This window comes from Acartia tonsa, chromosome 14, assembly GCF_053477335.1.
Source record: "Acartia tonsa isolate MP-2025a chromosome 14, ASM5347733v1, whole genome shotgun sequence".
In the NCBI taxonomy this organism is placed as follows: domain Eukaryota; kingdom Metazoa; phylum Arthropoda; class Copepoda; order Calanoida; family Acartiidae; genus Acartia; species Acartia tonsa.
Window position 1 is genome coordinate 38,778,966 of NC_137273.1, and position 17,647 is coordinate 38,796,612.

The window sequence follows — 17,647 nt, forward strand, 5'->3', positions numbered from 1 at the left end:
TAGCCCTCTAGCTCTAATAGGAACTGAGATAATCAGGGGGGGCGTTGAACGCCCCCCCACCCGACTGATTAAGGTGCGGCAAGGGGCCCGACTGTAAAGGGTTAAGCTAATAAGAAAAAAATTGTTAAAATCTAAAATTCGATTTAGCACCATAATCAACAGTTAATCTTTATAGATCTTGGTCAAAATAGGAAGAATGTTGACTTAATTAATCACTAAAAACTCCAATCGTTTTTCTTGAACAGAAGTTGAGAAAATCACAAAATCTTGAAAAAATAGGAATCAATCTAGCACCCCAACCAATAAGGGTATCGTAATAAAACTTGAAGGAAATATGTTGAGTTTAAACTTATTAAATCCCTTAAAATTTCAGCTGTCTATCTTGTATAGGGATCGAAAAAATCATAAAAATCTAAAAATCTAGGAATCGATCTAGCACCCCAACCAATAAAGGCATCTAAAAAAAACTTTTTAAAAATATGTAGAGTATGAATCTATTTAATCCCTGAAAATTCCAGCCGTTTATCTTGAACAGGAATTGAGAAAATTACAAAACGTAAAAATCTAGGAATCGATCTAGCACCCCATTTAATAGACAGATGGACAAAACAATTATTAGATTAGATGCGCTTATATCATAGTTATATTCACTAAAATTTTCAGCTGTCTGTCTCCAATAGGAGCTAAGAAAATCACGTTTTCCCCATAGCATTACTGACTGACTGACTGACTGACGGACAGACAAAGTGAATTATAGAGTAGCTTCGCTACTAAAAATGCGCAATGCAAATAATTAGCATATGTAAGAAATTGTAGTTTTCAAAATTCAACCCGGTAATTTTAAAACTTTCTAGAATGAACGGCTAGAAACGGCTGGAGCTAAAATCTTTTCTACTGGCCTATAAATGAACTAAATTTTATGATGCTTAAAGGGAGTGTGAACGTAAAAATTTCTCATCTGATTATCAAATCTCAACATTTTCTAAGCACCTTTCACTACACTGATCAACCAAAAACGTCCTATTTACAAAAATATCCAGGAAAAATGCCTTGATTTTATGGTATTTTGGGAGGGAAAAAGGAAAAAACAGGGAAAATCTGAACGGTTTTGTTTCTTATAATGTTTGTAGTGATATTTAACTTGTCATACATAACTGAAACAATTTACTTACTGTTAAAGATTTATTTTATGATATAAAATTGCCAATTAGTTTTTTTTATAACGTAGTAATTAGGTAATAAAGACCTATTTTAAATTCGTATTATTGACAAAAAAATACCTCACTGTCTACAAAGGGTTGAATCTCATAGGTTATTTAAAATAATAATATCCTTTTTTTTGTGTTGGACAATAAATAACCCACTTTCAAGAATTAGTTTACACTTTTATCAGACTGTTTATAAAGAAATATTGCGTCTTTATTATTTACAAATTTGTAATTAAAGGTGGGCGAGAGATGGGCCATCTAAAGTTAATTGGATACTAATAAAAAAACCTGTTTATGGCTTTGTTATTGTATTTGGTTTTCAATAAAAAATATTGCTTATTTTATCAATTTCTAAGTAACTAAACATTGGTTTAAAGCAAGGATTATGTTAAAAGTCAGCTTAACCGTTAGGAAAAGTCAAGAACTATGTGAAAAAGTTTAATTTTAGCTATAATGGGAGAAAAAAGCAATTTAATGCACATTTTATATAATACGGAAAATTTCTTCCTTTTCCATTACCTTATAAAAATCGTCGGAAAAAGCCGTTTTTTAAGCAAACAAAAGCGCGTGTTTGCTCTATCTGTGAGATATTATGAATGAGATAATGTTAAGGTTTGATATTAAGATGAGAAAAATTTACGTTCACAGTCCCTTTAAGATCCTAGATCGGGCAAGTCTGGGCGAAATTTGCTACAAGCTTTGAAAGTTGACGTATGCTTTAAAAAAAAACAAAGTTTTAGGAATATTTTTTATAAAATTGATTGTTTAAATTCCATTATATTTATTTATTTCTAGTTTTACTTTTATTATCAGATGACAATTGTTATAACGTTTATCTGAAGCTTGATTTTTTGAAAATTGGCTATTATTAGTCTGAGTAATCAATGTTTGAAGATTAGTTGGTAGTGGTCAAAAATAACCTTAAAAGAATGCGACCCTACACTACTTTGTTAGGCACTGGACACACTCTTAAATACACCTGGACCTTGAAAATATCATTTTTAAAAGCTTTAATGTATATAATTTAGTCTTATAAAGAAAAAAATATAAATACCAAGAAACCAAATACCCCCCCAATTTTTGAATTTTTGACACCTGCTAGCCCACTGTGCAATGGAAGAAAGAGGTTGAAATTCAGGGATAGTACAATGGAAGAAGAGGATTAATATTTAGAGATAGTACAATGAGCTAAATCAGCTTAACGACCAAACACAGCTATTCGCATTTGTTTTGGCTATGATTTCACGCCTACAAATGCATATTATGAAAAGTGGTGTTTTTGTTGTATTAAAATCAGTGACCAGCAACCTAAGTTTCTAACAAAGATAGGTTATGAGTTTGCGTATAGGTGACGTGATTTAATATTATAATTTCTTTTATAAACAATGGAAAACTTTCACAATTTTCATTGTAGATAGAATGTAATTTTGAAATGCCTAGTACTCTTTCGTATTGAAGCTGAAGTTTTCAAATTAGGGGTATTGATTTTACTTCTATCAGTCTTTCGTAGTTAAAGCATGTTATTTCTTGCAGGGTTCCTTTAATATTCAGGGATGGGACAATGGAAGAAAAATACTATTATTCAGGGATAGGACAATGGAAGAAAAAGATTGATTTCAGGGATAAGACAATGGAATAAAAAAATTAATATTCAGGGATAGGACAATGGAATAAAAAAATTAATATTCAGGGTTAGGACAATAGTAGAAAAAGGTTAAAGGAACCCTGCAAGAAATATCATGCTTTAACTGCTGAAAGACTGCCACAAGTAGACCCAATACCTTAAATTTAAAGCCTTAAGCTTCTATAACAAAAAAGTTGTAGGCATTTTAAAATGACATTTTATGTACAATGAAATTTTGAAAGAATTTTAATGCTAATGTTAGAAATTTTGACATTAAACTACGTGGCCTAGAAACAAACTTTTAAGCTTATTTTTGTCATAAATTAAGGTTGCCTGTAACTAATTATATTTTTACATTAAAAATACCCATTTTTATAGTCAAAATCATTAAAAAAAATTTAGTTTAACTTGCGTTGTACTGATTGTACAGTAGCCAATCAGAAGGCTGAATCAGCTAAGCAACCAATCCCCCTTAGTTTCAACTATGATTTTTGTTTACAAATGCAATTAAAATTGAATTTTTTTCATAGATTTTGACTATGAAATATGGTGTTTTTATTGTAAAAATGTAATTAGTTACCAGCAATCTAAGTTTCTGACAAAGATAAAGTTCTAATTTAGTGTCTAGGTGACAAAATTTAATATTGTTTTTGTTTTATAAGCATTGGAAATCTTTCAAAAGGGGTAGTTTCACTAAATGCATTTGAACTTAATTTAGTGAACCACATATTTTTTCCTGGTTAATTGGTTAAACTACATTTATATGGCATATATTTGAAAGAATTTCAATTTTCTACCAAGTAGTTTTTAAAATATCAAGACTTGAAAATCATCTTTACATAAATTGCTATTTTGATATGCCTAGAACCTTTTGTTATTAAAGCTGAAGGCATTAAATTTGGGGTATTGGGTCTACTTGTGGCAGTCTTTCAGCGGTTAAAGCGTGGTATTTCTTGCAAGTGTCCTTTACCTGCTGAAAGACTGCCACAAGCAGATCAAATACCCCAAATTTAAAGCCTTCAGCTATAATAACAAACAAGAAGCCTATTCAGGGATAGGACAATGGAAGAAAAAAATTAATATTCAGGGATAGGACAATGGAATAAAAAGATTAATTTTCAGGGATATGACAATGGAAATAAAAAAATTAACATTTAGGGATAGGACAATGGAATAAAAAGATTGATATTCAGGGATAGGACAATGGAAAAAGAAGGTTAAAGGAAGCCTGCAAGAAATAACAGGCTTTAACTGCTAAAAGACTGCCACAAGTAGATCCAATACCCCAAATTTAAAGCCTTCAGCTATAATAACAAAAAAGTTGTTGGCATTTTAAAATGACATTTTATGTACAATCAAAATTTTGAAAGATTTTCAATGCTCATGTTAACCCTTACAGATCGGGGGGGGGGGGTCATATTGACCCCCCCCTCTATTTTTTCAATCTCATTTTTTTTGTAGGTAAGATAGGGAGTTGTGACTTCATGACTTTTTAAGTTTAGTAATTATACATCGGCAAGAGTTGATTTTATTAGGAATTAGGATATCTGGTCTGTGTCGGTCGTGGTGTCAAAGTTGGTTGGGTAGCACCAAAATTAAAAAAAAATTCTAAATAAATCTTAATTTCTACATCATGACTTTGTATATAAGGTAGAAACCTAAAATTTTTTTGGTGAATACTGAGATATCAATGACCTTATGAGAAAAGTGGTGTTATAACCGTTTGACCGCACCCTGACCGACTTTATGACCGATTTTTGTCTGGCTTTTACTACAGACATATATCATGAATATCGTGGCTTCTATTACAGCTAGAGACCTATAAATTTTTTTGGTAAATCCTTGAGCAATAATAAACAGATAAAAATATTAATTGGCACTGCCAACCGCCGTTTTACTGCCGTAACCGTCAAAAATGGCGGTTTCTGTTATTTGCCGTTTTTTGGCAATGATCAAAAAAAGTAATCTTTTTGTTATGAAAAATAAAAGTTCGTCCTAAAATTTGGTCATCCTAGCTGCAAAATTGGCCGCTCTACAGCTGTTTTAAAATTTAGCGACTGGCCGCTAAAAAGCGGCTAAGGAGCGGCCTGACCGCTATGACTAGAAAAAGTAATTTTCTCTAAAAATACACATGAACCATCAGAAAAAAATTTTACGTCTTTATCTGTAACAGAAGCTGAGATAGAGGGGGGGTCAATATGACCCCCCCCCCCAATCTATTAAGGTGGGAATAGGGGCCCAATCTGTAAGAGTTAAAAACTTTGAAATTAAACTACATAGCCTAGAAACAAAATTATATGCTTATTTTTGTCATAAATTTAGGTTGCCAATAACTTACTATATTTTTAAAATAAAAATACACATTTTTATAGTCAAAATCATTAAAAAAAATTAAGTTTAACTTATGTCATAGTGAGAGTATTGTAGTATTTCCAGCCAATCAGAAGGCTAAATCACCTCAAAGACCAATCACAGCTGAGCTTAATTTAGTTAAATTTGTTTCTGCTATGATTTTACGCTTACAAACCCATATTAAACCGATTATATTGAAGAAGATTAATATTCAGGTATAGAAAAATGGAAGAAAAGAGTAATATTCAGGGATAGGGCAATGGAGGAAAAGAATTAATATTCAGGGATAGGACATTGAAAGAAAAAAAATAATATTCAGGGATAGGACAATGGAATAAAAAGAATAATATTTACGGAGAGGACAATGGTAGAAAAAAAAATCAATATCCAGGGAACGGACAATGGAAGAAAATGATTGATATTTAGGGATAGGGCAATGTTAGATGAAGGTTAGCATTCAGGGATAGGACAGTGGTAGATAAAGGTTAGTTTTCAGGGATAGGGCAATTGAAGAAGATTAATATTCAGGTATAGAAAAATGGAAGAAAAGAGTAATATTCAGGGATAGGACAATGGAAGAAAAGGATTAATATTCAGGGATAGGACAACGGAAGAAAAAGGTTAATATTCAGGGATAGGACAATGGAATAAAAAGGTTAATATCCAGTGATAGGGCAATGGAAGAAGATTAATATTCAGGTATAAAAAATGTAAGAAAAAGATTAATATTCAGGGATAGGACAATGGAAGAAAAAGATTAATATGTAGGGAAAGGACAATGGAAGAAGATTAATATTCAGGTATAAAAAATGTAAGAAAAAGGTTAATATTCAGGGATAGGACAATGGAAGAAAAAGATTAATATGTAGGGAAAGGACAATGGAAGAAGATTAATATTCAGGGATAGGACAATGGAAGAAAAAGATTAATATGTAGGGAAAGGACAATGGAAGAAAAAGATTAATATTCAGGGATAGGACAATGGAATAAAAAGAATAATATTTCGGGATAGGACAATGGAAGAAAATAATTGATTTTTAGGGATAGGGCAATGGTAGATGAAGGTTAGTATTCAGGGATAGGACAATGGTAGAAAACGATTAATATTCAGTGATAGGGCAATGAAAGAAGATTAATATTCAGGTATAGAAAAATGGAAGAAAAAGGTTAATAGTAGGGGAAAAGACATTTGGAGAAAAAGATTAGTATTTAGGGATAGGACAATGGGAGAAAAAGGTTGATATTCAGGGATTGGACAATGGAAGAAAAAGTTTAATATTCAGGGATAGGCCAATGGAAGAAAAAGATTAATATTCAATCTAGCCAATAGCGGGATAACGCCACCTCTAGTTTATAAATATCCAGGGACAAGGGAAGGCTATTCTGGCAAACAATGCTATAGAGCTGATTTCTTAAATTTCCAGTTTAAACTTGATGATGAGATAAAGCAACTTTTGGCAGAATTTGATATAAACTCAAGCATTATTTTAATACTTTTTGCTCTGTTTACTAAAAGCCATGCTAAAAGGATTGTCAGAGTTTGTGTGCACATTCAGTTTAAAGATGTATGAGCAGAATTAAAGCCTTTTTTTTTACATCTTTTAGGTATTTTATCTAAATCATAAACTACTCGTAAATTATATGTTAAATAGTGAATAAATTTATTAAAAATCCTAAATAGTGGATAGCTGTAATACTTTGAAAAATATTTAAGATTGTTTAAATATTTATCTCATATACAAATTTAAATTCAAAAAAGGTTTTTACGACACCTAGCAATAAAATTCTGAACTACATAGCTATGTATTTTCACAATCATACATTTTATGATATTTGTTGTAGTTTAATTTTGACTTTCTTGGCAACTTCTTGTATCTAATGGCTACACACGTTGGAGAAAAGTGGCGAAATAGGGAAGTAAAATAAAAAGCTTCCCTGAAATCATGATTTAATAAGTACTGCAATAAACCTAAAAACTTCTAATCTTCTCCAAATATTACAACTTACAAACTTTTTAATCATTAAAAATATGGGTAATTTCCCCCAAATTGCCTTGTAGAGCACAGAGTCACACCATTTCCCTACCATTAATGTAAAACAAATTAAAAATGATCAAAGGGGTGGCTTGTTAGAATTGTCCTATTGTTTTAAAACTTTGCATGTGATTCCTGTAGTAGTTAGGTACAATTTAGAAAGCATAGCAACTCTATAATCATTACCAGAATGTCCGTATGTTCATTTTAAACATTATGTTGATTTTTTTTACTTTTTAATAACAAATTTTTATGTGATCTAATTGTCCTATTGATTTGGTTTGCTGATTCCTGGGACAATAAAGAACAATATTATAAGCAAAGCAACTCTATAGTCAAGTCCTAGAAATGTGAGTATGTCCATAAACATTATTCTGTATTAAGCAGTTTTTCAACAAATTTACTAACAATTTGGCTTAGACTCATTTTGGAGAATTTCTCATAAAATTGTTTAGCGAGCCCCTCAATTTTAGTGAGGAAGTTTGGGCTACTTTGAAGCATGCACCAATAGACGTACCAATTCTATAAAGACCTCCCTCATTGCCACTATCAAGGAGAACTTCGCCAGCTTGGACAGTTACATTCTGACCTTGGCCTGCCGGCGGTTGAGGAGGCGGGTAGAGGCGATGATTGATGCTGGTGGCGATTTTATTCAATGATCTAATAGTCATATACCTAATTTGCTCCCCAGTTTTTAAAATTTAATAAAATCTTTAAAATTGACGATTTTATGTTCATTTGTTTACAATTTAGAAAAAGTCCCTAGATATGTGGCGCACCCTGTATATAAAAATGACCTAGCTTTTTAATTTTTTGTTTCTCAGTTTTTTGCTTTTTTAAACAATATAAATTTTATATGTGTTTCTATGCTTCTGAAATTATTTAGAACGATTCCTCTAATTTTTATGCATATACTCTTTACTTTTGATTTTTTGTGCTTTTCTACTTTTGACATATTGTCTTTCTAGTTATTTTCTTACTAAAATTCTTTTTTGATTACAATAACAACATGCAAGGAACATTATATTTTATCTTAATTTATAATAATTCAGACTTACAATACTAATAAAATATAATCATAAAGATAAAAAAATATTTTATTAAATGTCAAAGTTAGAATTATAAATATTAAGGTTTTTTTTATCTCATTGTAATATAGATAGCTTTCCGCAGATATCAAAATGAAAAATTTTTAGATTAAACCCGACAGTATTGATTTTATGATTTTATTTTAATATTCTTGGAAAATTTGGGTATTGTCTCTTTCGAGGCGACGCACCTTAAGGGGAGATTCTTCGTATTTTTCACATTAGGTTTTCTCCTATTTCTACCGCCTGCGGGGGGCTCTAACCTTGTGGCGCAATCATGTAACCCAATATAACCTAACCTAACCTAAAATAACCTATAAAAAGCCATTTTAAAAATACGACGAATCGCCCCTTCAGGGGCGTTGCCACGAAAGGGACTATTCCCGAATAATACAATGCTATAAATTTTTTTTCAGTATGGCTTAGAACTGGTTCTAATCCAGCGGATTTTGGTCGGTATCAAAGCCATACTGGAAAGTTAGTTTGCAAAGCTTTTTTTGCCAATAAAGGAAGGTAATTTTGGGTAACTTAGAAGAATCCTGCTTAAGGCCATTCGAAAAATTGAACAGCCTAACTTTACATATCATAAAAAATTTAAAATAGCATAGACCAAATTCGAACTTCTGAGCCTTAGCTATTTTGGATTACTTTTTTAGGCCTCTTAATGCTGGTTTTTATGACATACAAAGCTTCAAAGTTGAAAAAAATACCTTCCTTCACATAACTTTTAATTAAACTAAGTATATTGTTTAATATTTACATAACCCTGATTATATAAACAACATTCATATTTTTGGGTCTTGTCTCGTCTGCCATTCGTCCAGAGCCCATGCCACTTATACCTGAAACAAATATTATATTGTAGCTGCGCTCCTAACAAGGTTAATTTGTACATTAAACATAACAAGAATATAATCAATTTTCTCGTATTCATTCGAATCCGGTGGATAGGAACCGGTTCTCATCCATATGAAAAAACTATGTCTAGCATCGTATTATATCCAGTTTTCTACGAATATAGAAATGTACAATCATAAGATTAAAACCAGTTTTTTTTAGCCGGTGCCTCCGGCACCTCGGGGCTAAAAATACTAGTTTTAATCTTATAATTGTACATTCTATATCCGCGGAAAGCCGTTTATAATACGATACGAGAAATAACTATTCTCGTATTTATTCGAATCCGGTGGATTGGAATCGGTTCTCATCCATACGAAAAAACTACGTATTATAAACCGCTTTCTACGAATATATAGAAATGTACAATCATAAGAACATAAGGTTTTAATCTAATAATTGTACATTATATCCGCGGAAAGCGGTTTATAATACGATGAAATAAATAACTATTCTGCAATACTACAAGGATGACATCATACATAAAATCGGACAGTAGGAAAAATGAATTCTAATACTTAATGAACATTAAATAACTTTTTACTTCTAAACAAAATTACACGTAAAATATCAAATGTTTAAATGTTTTTAAGGGAACTATGGACTTTTTGATAAAGAATATAGAGTTGCAAGATAAGATCTTTCCGGTACGGACGTACAAACTGAATGACCTTACATTAAAGGAAAAATTGTTTTTAACAATTAGATGCCAATTTCTTTACCTGAATTACTTGCTTGTATGATGGCTTTTTCTGTTGTGATTTGGGCATTACCACTCTCAGTTACCCATACTTCATCTTTCTTTAGGAAATATCCTAGATAGATAGATAGATGGATGGATAGATATATAGATATACATATATAGATGGATAGATAGATAAAACTGTATATTAGCCTTTTCTGTTGTGATTTTGGCATTACCACTCTCAGTTACCCATACTTCGTCTTTCTTTAAGAAATATCCTAGATAGATAGATAGATGGATGGATAGATATATAGATATACATATATAGATGGATAGATAGATAAAACTGTATATTAGCCTTTTCTGTTGTGATTTGGGCATTACCACTCTCAGTTAATAATACTTCGTCTTTCTTTCAGAAATATCCTAGATAGATAGATAGATGGATGGATAGATATATAGATATACATATATAGATGGATAGATAGATAAAACTGTATATTAGCCTTTTCTGTTGTGATTTGGGCATTACCACTCTCAGTTACCCATACTTCGTCTTTCTTTAAGAAATATCCTAGATAGATAGATAGATGGATGGATAGATATATAGATATACATATATAGATGGATAGATAGATAAAACTGTATATTAGCCTTTTCTGTTGTGATTTGGGCATTACCACTCTCAGTTACCCATACTTCGTCTTTCTTCAAGAAATATCCTAGATAGATAGATAGATGGATGGATAGATATATAGATATACATATATAGATGGATAGATAGATAAAACTGTATATTAGCCTTTTCTGTTGTGATTTGGGCATTACCACTCTCAGTTACCCATACTTCGTCTTTCTTTAAGAAATATCCTAGATAGATAGATATAGAGATATATGGATAGAAAGATAGATTGATAGATAGTTGGCCTTTTCTGTTGTGATTTGGGCATTACCAATCTCAGTTACCCAGTTACTTCATCCTTCATTAGGAAATATCCTAGATAGATTGATAGGGGTATAGACCCTTTCGTAACATCGCTCCTTATAGGGCGATTCTTCTTATTTTTCACAGTAACTTCTCTCCTATTTCTAGCCCCTGCGGGGCCAATTACCTAACTCTGTGGGGCAATCACCTTACCCAATATAACCTAACCTAACCTAAAATAACCCATAAAAAGCCATTTTAAAAATACGACAAATCGCCCATTACGGGGCGATGTTACGAAAGGGACTATTGGATAAATAGATAGATAGATATATAAATAGATAGAATAGTGAATAACACCGACTTATATAATCAACATACTCTAAAGTCAAAAAGCGTTCTTAATGGGGTGTTACTTTTTTATTTGACACTTTCCAAAGTGTAGATCTTTGGTAGGGTGGTTGTACCCCACCCCCAAGATTTTGTCAGAGAAAGCATATATAGTGAGAGAACAGAAAATATACTTTAGTTTTTTGTATTACATCTGCTTTCGACATAGTTGACTTGCAGTTTAGATTCGCTAAGTTGTCTTATTTATGTATCTTAAATGATTAGACAATGAATGATAAATCAATATCCATCACCATTTGATTTCTGTTCATGTAAATTATTTGTTGAAAAGTTTGACACCAACCAATTAAAATTTAATTAAAGTACCCAAAGTTTTTAAGTGAAGTAATACGATAACATAGTTATTAAACTTATGGTACCAGTGAAATTTACAGTGCAATGTCTCCTCCCTCCCTGGGTGTTACCTCCACAGTCGCCTCCAAAGAAATCATGGTTGTAAGCCCGGGTACAAATAACGTCCTTTGCATCTGAATAAATATAGCTCGATTTCATTAGCAAATTTTATAGGTCTTTTTTTAGTAGCGAAGCTACTTTATAATTTGAAATGTCCGTCTGTCTGAAACAATTTTAACAAGCTCTGATTTATCGGCTTATTTAGGACAGACGACTTAAAATTTGTGTGTAAATTTTTTTAACGAATATTTTTTTTATTAACTTGGGGTTAGATACACCCTCTACACAAACAACATAATACAAAATAAAACAGCGTCTATTTACATCCCCCCTTCTGAGAAAAAAACCTCATAAACTTGCTTAGACAATTCTTTTAGGGACGTACAGCGATATACCCTAAATGTAGAAAAGCTTCGCATTTGAAACTTACGTGCTTCGTCTGATCCAAAGAAAGGCCTAAAAAAGTAAAATTTGGTTTAATTTAATTTAAATAGATTAAATTTTTTCTAAAAAGAAGAAATTTTACAAATATTACTTTAATATGAACTAATGGCTACGCTCCTAGCATCTAGGGGCTCTGAATTCAAAGGGCTAGAAAAATAGCCTAAAACATTCCATTACGTAAATCCAAAATAAAATAGCTTAAAAGTTATTGAGATCTTAAGCCTAAAAAAAACTGACTACTCTAAGTAAAACGAAGAAGGTTTTGTGTCTAGCTAAATCGAAAAATCCACAAAAAATATGGATATCTTTGACCATACTTTTTAGAAAAGTTTATAAATGCTATGATATTCATAATTAAAAGTCATTATCTGGAAACAAAAACTTTTCATGTTCACACTTCATAGGCTAGGGGAGCAGTCACATGTAATATTTTAAAATAGACTACTAACACACAATAATCTTTGCAGCGTAGCTTCTCTATAATAATAAACAAATTACGAGAAGTGTCCGTCTCCACTGGAATCTTCATAGTGTTGATGCCCGTTGTCCCGGTGGCTGTGGCCAGAATCCTAGATAGATTGATAGACAAATATAAATTTATATATAGATAAATATATAATCAGAAATAGATGGAATGTTTATGAAAATGATCAATACTTGTTAAACTTTTAGAGCCATCGATATTTAACTATATAAATAGAAGGAACCTGAGACACTTGCAAGCCAAGTTGCAGGAAAACTGCGTTGTCTGTAACTATATACCTGGTGGGTATGGCTTTCATCAACATGGTTATGATCCTAATATAATATTTACCTGGTGGGTATGTCCCTCATCAACATGGTTATGATCCCAATATAATATTTACCTGGTGGGTGTGTCCCTCATCAACATAGGTATGATCCTAAAATAATATTTACCTGGTGGGTGTGTCTCTCATCAACATAGGTATGATCCTAAAATAATACTTACCTGGTGGGTGTGTCCCTCATCAACATAGGTATGATCCTAAAATAATATTTACCTGGTGGGTGTGTCCCTCATCAACATAGGTATGATCCTAAAATAATATTTACCTGGTGGGTGTGTCTCTCATCAACATAGGTATGATCCTAAAATAATACTTACCTGGTGGGTGTGTCTCTCATCAACATGGGTATGATCCTAATATAGTATTTACCTGGTAGGTATGACCCTCATCAACATGGGTATGATCCTAATATAATATTTACCTGATGGGTGTGTCTCTCATCAACATGAGTATGATCCTAATATAATATTTACCTGGTGGGTGTGTCTCTCATCAACATGGGTATGATCCTAATATAATATTTACCTGGTGGGTGTGTCCCTCATCAACATGAGTATGATCCTAAAATATTATTTACCTGGTGGGTGTGTCCCTCATCAACATAGGTATGATCCTAAAATAATATTTACCTGGTGGGTGTGTCTCTCATCAACATAGGTATGATCCTAAAATAATATTTACCTGGTGGGTGTGTCCCTCATCAACATAGGTATGATCCTAATATAATATTTACCTGTTGGGTGTGTCCCTCATGAACATGGGTATGATTCTAAAATAATATTTACCTGGTGGGTGTGTCTCTCATCAACATAGGTATGATCCTAAAATAATATTTACCTGGTGGGTGTGTCCCTCATCAACATAGGTATGATCCTAAATTAACATTTACCTGTTGGGTGTGTCCCTCATCAACATAGGTATGATCCTAAATTAATATTTACCTGTTGGGTGTGTCCCTCATCAACATAGGTATGATCCTAAAATAATATTTACCTGGTGGGTGTGTCCCTCATCAACATAGGTATGATCCTAAAATAATATTTACCTGGTGGGTGTGTCCCTCATCAACATAGGTATGATCCTAAATTAATATTTAACTGGTGGGTGTGTCCCTCATCAACATAGGTATGATCCTAAATTAATATTTACCTGGTGGGTGTGACCCTCATCAACATAGCTATGATCCTAAATAAATATTTACCTGGTGGGTGTGTCCCTCATCAACATAGGTATGATCCTAAATTAATATTTACCTAGTGGGTGTGTCCCTCATCAACATGGGTATGATCCTAAATTAACATTTACCTGGTGGGTGTGTCCCTCATCAACTTAGGTATGATCCTAAAATAATATTTACCTGGTGGGTGTGTCCCTCATCAACATAGGTATGATCCTAAAATTATATTTACCTGGTGGGTGTGTCCCTCATCAACATGGGTATGATCCTAAAATAAAAACCAATAAAATTTGTAACATGTTCTTATCTTTCCCATCTTGTGAATAAATATTGATAAAGTTAAACTCAAACCCTTAATGGTCTTCGTGTAAACGATAGAAAAGGCTATAAATTACTTTTGAAATATAGTTTTGATTATTCTTAATATCACCATCCTGACAGGCACAAGATTCCAGCAAACCTGGCAGGGTCATTCAAGAACAATTTTTTTTGTGCTTCAACAGAGCTTTAGTAATGATTAATACTAGAATAACATATTTTCATAAGTTTGGGATGGGGGTAACAACCCTCTATCCCCCTAGCTCTCAACAATCTGTTGATGTACCTGCACAGCATCCTCTTGAGTTACCCCTGCTTGTTCGTCTGTAGAACCACGCAAAAATCTACCAACAGTGTTTAACTCTGGTGTCACTTGTCCCTACATAATTACAATAATAATAATTAGAAGAAAACTAATTTAGGCTAATTTTTTAAAATTAAATTAAATTATCATGCTTTTTCTTGTTTTTCATGATTTTTGAATGTGGTTGTTCTTTTTAAGAAAGATCTATCTTTGGACGAAGTTATAGTAAGTCCAGCGATAGGCCAATGAAAGGTCTTCTTCCTATTCATAAATGCTCGACATTAAAATCTTGCCATAAACAGGTGGAACCTAGTGCATGTGCAGGTATATGATTGTCAAAATCGCCCACATATTTAAATTAGGGAGAACTACATCCCCATTTTTCATCATCCCATCAAGGTTCACAACCTCCTGATAAAACTATATGCCATTGGACACAATTCATTACTAATGTTTAGACTGACAGAAAAGGGTTTGCAAGGTTTGAAAACAAGGATGACAACATTTAGTAAAGCAAAGCTATGAAACGATAGGACAAACGAACATCCTACATATCTGGGACTTGATTATCATTTTCTACCTTGTTGTTCTAAGAATCATTATTCCAAAAAATCAGATGTATGAGTTGCTACACTTTTTAAATCTTACTCAACTAATACAGGAACCTCCTGCCTAGTTTGAAAGGCAGACCGACCCTAATTATAGAAAAGCTTCGCTTTTAAAATACTTTCATATTTTTATTTTAATTTCAAACCTTCAAAGGTCCAGATTTGATCAAACTACCATCACCACATATCATTTTTGGAAAGTAAATACTTTCTTGAAGCCAATCTTAACGAGAAAGGTATTTTTGGAAAGGGGAAAATATGTAGAAAACACCCATGTAAATTAGAAAATCCGCAGAAATCATTTTTAAAAGTTATTGGCAAACATTTGCAATGTTAATTTGCAAAATTAATTTTATGCCCTAAATGACATATTCTGAAATAAATCTTTTATGAAAGTTTATTATCTATGAGTTTAGGACATGCTTAAGACATAAAAAATATTTTCAGTGTTACTTTTTTCGCCCTACATGTGAAAAAAGGCATTTCTCACATTTTATTATAGAAAATTGCATATAAACAAAATAATTATTTTTTTTTTACAGTCATCACAATAATTGGCATAAAATCTTTCATTTTAAATGTGAAAGTCAGATAAAGAATCCTTTTTAGAGCAAATATAGTGCAAAAAGTAACCAAGACGTTTTAGCAAAGTATGAATATCTAATGAAATAGATACTTTTAAATTTTGATATACATATCAGATAAAAATATATAAAAAAAGAGATAAAAAACTATAAAACAAGGTATATATTTTTTCACTCTGTCACTGAATAAGGAGCACTTTTAGGTTTGATTTTAACCAATGCAGCACTTAAACACTCATTTTTCAAGGTAAATAAACAAAATGAATGCAATTATACAATTAGGTCAGATTAATAATACAGTAAGCCTTTTTGTGGCAATTTTTTTTTGTTAAAATTATTCTTTATTTCTATAATAAACTGTAATAAAATCTAATGATTTGAAAATTCGTAATTAAAAACTTCATTTTTACACTGTTTAGACATATAAATTACAAAGAAAAAGATTAAATCCTTTAAGTTTGAATAATACTTTATATATCTACATAATAAAAACATTAAAATTGTTAAAGATTAAAAAAAAAGAAAAAAATAAGTAATTTTTTAAATCATTTTGTGTCGTCTTCATAAACTATTTCCCCTTTTATATTTTAGTCTGGTAGAATTCATAATTATAAATAACCTTTGTTGTGCATATTTATGTTTTATTGAAATTAATTATAAGAATGTAAAACATTTTTTGATTTATTTAATATTAACAATTCACCTAACATTTTGTTATTTTACTATTTTTTGAAACTCTTTTATTCTTATTAATAATTCTATTTACCACAAAAAGCTCATAAGGAGTTGATAACCTTTATTTCTTGCTTTGTATTCTAATCAGGTATTTTATTTGACTACATTTTTTAAAACTATACAGCATGCATGTTTGTGTCAATAATGAAGACATTACGGGTTTTATGTACAAAAAGTTGTTTTAAAGCAAGAAAAAAAATATAATCTTTCTAGTAACTAATATACAATTTCGTAGTTTTAAATATGTCTGTATTTTGGTTTCTAAAAAAAGTACAATACCAACAAACATGCATGCCTGAAAATTAGTTTCAATATTCGCATTAAACAGGAAAAAGAAACTAAGTCGTCGTTATAATTATTGTTTGTTATTTTTGGTGTAAGGTTTTTTTTAATGAAACTTTTTTGGAACTTGTTAATTCGATTTCTGCGGATTTTCTGGTTGCCAGAAATGAAATCTACGCATCTTTTTCAGCTAGATGGCATTTGTCTGGTTAAGATTGGATAAAAAAATCATTGGTTGGTTAAATTTAATAAGTGTGACATCTTTGCCATAAAAATAAAATAAAAAATATATAAAATAAAATAAAATAAATTAAAATCACGAAACCTAATTTGTATTTAAATAATTTTAGGAATCAATACTAACTTAATACATAATAATAGACATCTTTTTACAGAAAACAGTCTATAAATCGATACAATACTTGGTTTATCATTATGGCTCATGGTCTGTTCTTAACCAGCGGATATTAATAGGTTTCGAAGCTATTATTTATTCTTTGTCTAAGTAGGATGACGCCTAGCATCTCAATCCCTTCACTTGTAAGAAGAGTTAGAGGTCATAAATCTTTTAAAAATATAAAAAATAACCCAAAGATTTACTTTTTCATTCTAAACTTCATAACATATCCACCTTTTATTCTTTTATTCAAAGATATGTAATATCGACACATTAACAGTATATTGAAACCATAACCACACATATACACACCATTTTTTGACAGGATATGTGATCACAGATTTGCCATTTAACACTTAGCTGATTTGGATAT

General features: G+C 31.4%; 1 protein-coding gene across 2 annotated transcripts; it reads right to left on the bottom strand.

The window, feature by feature from the left end:
- Positions 1–8,704: 8,704 nt before the first annotated feature.
- LOC145305972 (uncharacterized) lies at positions 8,705–15,511 on the bottom strand. Of its 2 annotated transcripts, XM_080147883.1 has the most exons (8): positions 15,423–15,510; positions 14,651–14,743; positions 14,279–14,314; positions 12,559–12,629; positions 12,047–12,072; positions 11,628–11,690; positions 9,925–10,017; positions 8,705–9,147 (listed from the first exon to the last, which is right to left on the bottom strand). In XM_080147883.1, the coding sequence occupies exons 1-8, from the start codon at positions 15,465–15,467 to the stop codon at positions 9,062–9,064; spliced, it is 513 nt and encodes a 170-aa protein (XP_080004009.1). In that variant the 5' UTR covers positions 15,468–15,510; the 3' UTR covers positions 8,705–9,061. The 2 variants fall into 2 exon arrangements, with proteins under 2 accessions (XP_080004009.1, XP_080004008.1); XM_080147882.1 differs by lacking the exons at positions 8,705–9,147; positions 9,925–10,017 and adding an exon at positions 10,563–10,757 and having other exon boundaries at positions 15,423–15,511.
- Positions 15,512–17,647: the final 2,136 nt, after the last annotated feature.